At 62.3% G+C, this 5,375-nt stretch overlaps 1 protein-coding gene across 1 annotated transcript in view; it reads left to right on the forward strand.

Annotated features, from left to right (window-relative positions):
* The window catches only part of CACNA1H (calcium channel, voltage-dependent, T type, alpha 1H subunit), a 51,155-nt gene that overhangs the window by 20,164 nt on the left and 25,616 nt on the right, over window positions 1-5,375 (forward strand). Inside the window, exons 3-5 of the mRNA XM_014542965.1 lie at window positions 3,838-3,963; window positions 4,082-4,215; window positions 4,602-4,699. Of these exons, the coding sequence (XP_014398451.1) occupies window positions 3,838-3,963; window positions 4,082-4,215; window positions 4,602-4,699 (358 nt within the window). The remainder of the gene's footprint in view (window positions 1-3,837; window positions 3,964-4,081; window positions 4,216-4,601; window positions 4,700-5,375) is intronic.

Consider the following 5,375-nt stretch of genomic DNA (forward strand, 5'->3'; position numbering starts at 1 on the left):
GAGGGGGGGTGGTGTTTGGGGTACTTTGGAGGAGCCATGGAAGAGGTAGCACTTGCCCTGGGGAGAGTCACTCCAGGCCCCTCCCTGCCAAGCTGTACACCAGGGGCCTGTTTGGCTGGGGGAGGTCCCTGCAGTTTCCCTCACCTCTGTTTGAAAAGGGGATTATCAGCGAGGTCCCTGGGTCTAAGGAGCCGGGCCCAGGGTAGACAGGGAACTTGGGTCAGGGCCTCACTGCCATCGTTGAGGCTTCCAGGCTGGGGAAGAGCCTCGCTGGCGGCACAGTCCCTGGGAGAGATTGTCTCACTCAGCTGCAGACCCAGGCCCGCGGCCCCTTTGCAGCCAGGCCCCAGGCAGCTGGAGGACCCCCTCCTCAGGCCAGCACAGCCTCGGCCTCCTGACCATGCGGCAGCCTGGCTTTTTTGGACCCGCGGTAGAAATTGATTCTAATTTGCAAAACTTGGTTCAAAACCTAACGGATATTTTAATTAAGACCCAGAAAATCCATCTGTGTAATTAAGCTCCCGGAAGTCACTGGGCTGCGTGTGATGAGTGTCCAGTTGGCACTGCATGTCCTCAGCCACCCACCGAGGCGTGACGAGGGGACGGCTGTGACGGGTGGAGGTTGGCCTCGGGTGCACACAGGAGACTGACTGAGCCCTCCCTGGGCTGGTTGTCCCCAAGGCAGGAAGGGCAGGGTGGCTCCATGGTGTTTCTCTCAGGAGCCAAGCACAGGCGTGTGCACCTTCACACAGACCCAGGCCGGGTCTCGGGGCCCAAGTGCAGGACCCTGCGGTCTTGCCCCTCCCAGGCATGTGTTTGGCGTGATGTGGGGAGAGGGGTAGGGGTGTATCTTTAGGATAGTAGCCCCCAAAGGGTGCGTGCTTGTAGGGATGGGTGGAGAACGTTCTGGGTGCCTGGGGTGTGCTGATGGGGTTGATTATTCCAGCCACTGTGGTGGTGTCTCCACTTCTCAGATGAGCCTGTGTTCATGGCCTCCCTGCTGGGTCCTGGGTCACTGTAGCCATGGCTCATGGCTGGTGTCCTGAGCTCTCAGGGGTGCCTCGGGGGCAGGGAGGTACAGTGGGAGCTTCGCTGGTGTCCTGAGCTCTCAGGGTGTGCCTCGGGGGCAGGGAGGTACAGTGGGAGCTTCGCTTGTCAGAGGTTTGAGAAGATGTAGACCCAGGGACGCCAAGCTGGCTGTCTTTGCAAGTTGCTGGGGTCCTGGGCTGTAGTTCCTGCTGGGGAGTGGGGCTTCCTACCCCCTGACCTGAGTAGCCTCTCATGGGCCCTGGCCCAGACCAGCTCCGGACACATCCACTCCACCATTGAGGACTGAGGTCCTCAGCTCTACCCAACGCCAGCTCCAGGGTCCAGACCTGATCCCTGCAAGAATCCCCCAGATCAGTAAATTCTTGTGTCGGCCCCTTCCATCCATGTCCGGTGCCCGAGGACCAGCTCTCTTGGGTCCCTCAGGTGAGTCACCCAAGCCTCCAGTCTGTGCTGTGGAACTGGACAGTGTCGGCCTCATGGGTTCATCAGGATTCAAGATAGAGCCATTTTGGCGCACAGTAGGGGTGGCATGGGTATTTGGTGCAGGTTTTAGCTGCAGCGCTCTCCTCTTCCCCAACCCCACCCACAGAGACACACACACACAGCGGGCTGGCCTCCCGGGCTAGTCTGCAGGCCCCACAGGCCCCGACTGTGCAGTCACCCCACTAGACCTCTCAGCCAGTTCCCACGGGGCCCTCCGTGCTGCCCTAGCAGGACACCAATTTCTGCTTTTCCACAGCAAATCACAGCAAAGGCACTTGTTACTGCTGAACCCATTAAGGGTAATTATGGCACTCTCGGTGGGAACGTGTAATTACATTGGTGGCTCCGTGCCACGCTGCACATCACGCTGTGGGCCAGGGGCTGCCAACATCAACTGTTGCCCTACCCCCACCCCTGTCCCGGAGGCTGGGGGGAGAAGGGTCGAGACTGGCTTCCAGAGTCCCACAGAGGAGGGGTACACAGGGTGTGACCTGCTTCTCATCGCTGAGCCCATCCGCCTGTAAATATAGTGGCCCAGGGCCTCCACAGACCCGGTCCCCTCCATGATCCTATTACAGCACAGCCCTTGCCAGTTTGTCACCCATGGGATTGGAGCCCCTCAAAGGTGGGGCTGCATGGAGCCCCGGCCCTAGTGCCACCACGTAGCTAGGCACAGGGCGGGTGCTCAGGGCTACCTTATGGAGCACAGCTTCGTGCCAGGCAGGGGTCCTGCTGCCTTGGTCACCTCCTTGACGCACGAAACGTACCACCAAGGGAACATGGGGAGGGGAACAGAAAGGCACCGATCTGAAGGTCATGCTGCAGCTGTCACCCCAGTTCAGCCCCCACAGGCCAGGCCGGGGGGGGGGGGCCCAGAGCTGTCTGCGGACAAGTGGTGTTTCCCCGAGCACCGTGCCCCAGCTTCACTGTAGGCTGGGATCTTGCTCTCTCGTCTGAGCAGGGCAGACGGGCAAGCCCACCTTAGAGTGGGCGTGGTTCCCGGTGGGAGGGGACCCTGACCTGGGGGTGGTGTGGGGGAGACATGAATTCCCCGAAGCCCTGGGGCCCTCCCAGCCATAAAGGGTAGTTGCTTGTGTCCACAGAGTTCAGGTGAACCTCAGCCAGCCAGCTAGGGACCCCACACATAGCCCTGGCCCCCCATCCTGGTGGCCCTTCCCTCATACCCGACATGGCTGGCCTACATGAATTCCCCCGAAGCCCTCGGGCCCTCCCAGCCGTAAAGGGTAGTTGCCTGTGTCCACAGAGTTCAGGTGAACCTCAGCCATCCAGCTAGGTACCCCACACATAGCCCTGGCCCCCCTCCTGGTGGCCCTTCCCTCATACCCGACATGGCTGGCCTGCCACAGGGCTCCCCAATTTCCTGATGAACCAACTGGTGCAGGTGTGGGGTGCAACCCTGCCCTAGGCAGCCACTGAGGGGACCGCCCCACACCCAGGCCTGCATGAAGCCACGGTGCCATCTGGTGGCCACTCCCTGAATGGGCAGGAGTTCTCACTGAGGTCTTGGGTGGGCTCTTGTTCTTGTACCCAGGGCCAGCACCCCACAGGGTGGCTGAGGCACCCGTACTGGGTATGCACAGTACCTGGGATGCAGCACCTGCTGCTGGCTTAGCACCCTCAGGCCCTGCCCTGGCTGGGTGCCCTCCTGCCAGCAGGAAGGTGCTCCTGGACATGGCCCTCCAAGGCAGCTTTTGCTCTCAGGCCCGACTGGCTGGTGGGGGTCAGGAGGATATAGGGGGTGTTCTCCCTCTGGCCTTCACCCACGTCCCATCACCCTTTATCCAAGCACGCAGTAGGGCTGCAGATCCTCTGGGTCCAGTCACTGCACTGACCCAAAGCTCCCCTCCTCCTCCTCCATCTGCTGGAGTCACATGGGGGGGTACAGGGCCATGGAGAGGGGGCTCTGAGGCCCCCCTCAATCTGAGGGCACCTGCAGCACCTGCTGGAGTCCAGGCTGCCTGTGAGATGCTCACCTGTGTGTGTGACCTGTTTAGTTGGGGGAAACCTGGTAGAGGGGCAGCAGGTGGTCTCCAGCTTCCATCCAGAGTCCTAGTCTGTGCCTCAGTTTCTCCTCTGTGCATGGGGGTTGACAGCAGTATTTGAGACTGGTGCCAGGGCTCTGTCCCTTAACACGCAGATGATGGGGTGGGTGCAGGGGTGTGGAGGGCTTGGCATCCTGGCAGTGGTGGGGGGTTGGGGCAGGTCCTGGGGTCCAGCCCCCCCCCCCCCTGCCCTGCTTCCCCGTGGCTATCTACCAGCCTCCTTCATTGACCCTTAACCCAGTTGCCTGCCCCCACGTGGTTCGAGCACGTCAGCATGCTGGTCATCATGCTCAACTGCGTCACCCTGGGCATGTTCCGGCCTTGCGAGGACGTCAAGTGCCGCTCGGAGCGCTGCAGCATCCTGGAGGTGGGGGCCCGGGCAGGCGGGGGCTGGGCTGACCCACTTGCCATGAATGACCCTTAGGGACACCCCGTCCCTGGGTGTGGAGAGCGCAGGTCCTGCTCTCAGACCCTCCTCCCACCAGGCCTTCGACGACTTCATTTTCGCCTTCTTCGCGGTGGAGATGGTCATCAAGATGGTCGCCCTGGGGCTGTTCGGGCAGAAGTGCTACCTGGGCGACACGTGGAACAGGCTGGACTTCTTCATCGTCATGGCGGGGTACAGCTCCATCTGCCCACACCCAGCTCTGTTAAGCCAGGGGCCTGACGCACCTGCAGTGGCCCCTTGCCTGACCCCACCTGGCCGGGAACCCCACCCCTCAGACTCCACGGGTCCTCGGGCCCCCCAGGAAGAGGGGTGCAGCAGGTGACTCCTGAGGGGTCCGGGTGCAGCCTGGTCGGAAGTGCGAAGCCAGTGGGGCCTCTGCCAGGGCTGGGCACTTGTCCTGGGGATCCCTGGAGGGCGAGGCGTGCCCATGGTGATTCAGAGTCGTGCTCCTCCTGCCTCAGGGTCCAGCCTGGCTGGGTGCACGGCTTGGGGACCAGCTCTCCAGCGTGTGGTCACCTGCTCCCCACCTGAACCTCCCTCCCTCTGCCCTCCCCCAGCATGATGGAGTACTCCCTGGATGGACACAACGTGAGCCTCTCCGCCATCCGAACAGTACGGGTGCTGCGGCCCCTCCGCGCCATCAACCGCGTGCCCAGTAAGTGACCGCCCCTCCCCGACCTGGGGCAGGCCTTTGTGTCTTGTCGGCTCTGCTGAGAGCTCTGCGGGGCCCCCTGGGACATGGGACCAGATGCCGCGGTGCCGGTGTGGGTTCCGGACGTGTTGGCCCCGGCGCTGGGGGAGGAGGGCCTCTGGGCCCTGAGCATTTGCCACGGTTGTTCTGGGAAGGGCAGGGCGGCCCTAGCATTGAGGGTAATGCTGGGGAGGCGTGCTGCAGGCCTGGTGGCTTCGTTTTCTGGCCCATTTCTGTGGTTCTCCTGGTCGAGCTCTGCCAGAGGCCCGTGGTCCTTCAGGGACGTGTGGAGAAGCTGCTGGGAAGCTCCGCAGCTGTGTGCTGGGACGATGGCCTGTCCTCACCCTGTCACCTGCCCAAATGGGGATGGTTGGGGATTTTTCTGTCTTCGGAGTGTTCAGTGCTGTGGCTGAATTCAGGGGGCAGGGCCCATGTGACTGTAAGGTTGTGTGTGCATATGTTGGGGGCAGAGGATCTGTGTGTACCATGTAGCTGTGTACACAGCCTCGCTGGCTACCCGGTGGCCTCGGCACCCACGCCCTGGTTGTTAGGACTTGTCCTGCAGCCCTTTCTGGGAAGCCACATACCCCCAGGGCGGGGGCTCCCTCCCCCTGGGATGTCCACTCCACCCAAGGGCAGG

The sequence above is a fragment of the Myotis brandtii genome, unplaced genomic scaffold, assembly GCF_000412655.1.
Source record: "Myotis brandtii unplaced genomic scaffold, ASM41265v1 scaffold317, whole genome shotgun sequence".
Taxonomy (NCBI): Eukaryota; Metazoa; Chordata; class Mammalia; order Chiroptera; family Vespertilionidae; genus Myotis; species Myotis brandtii.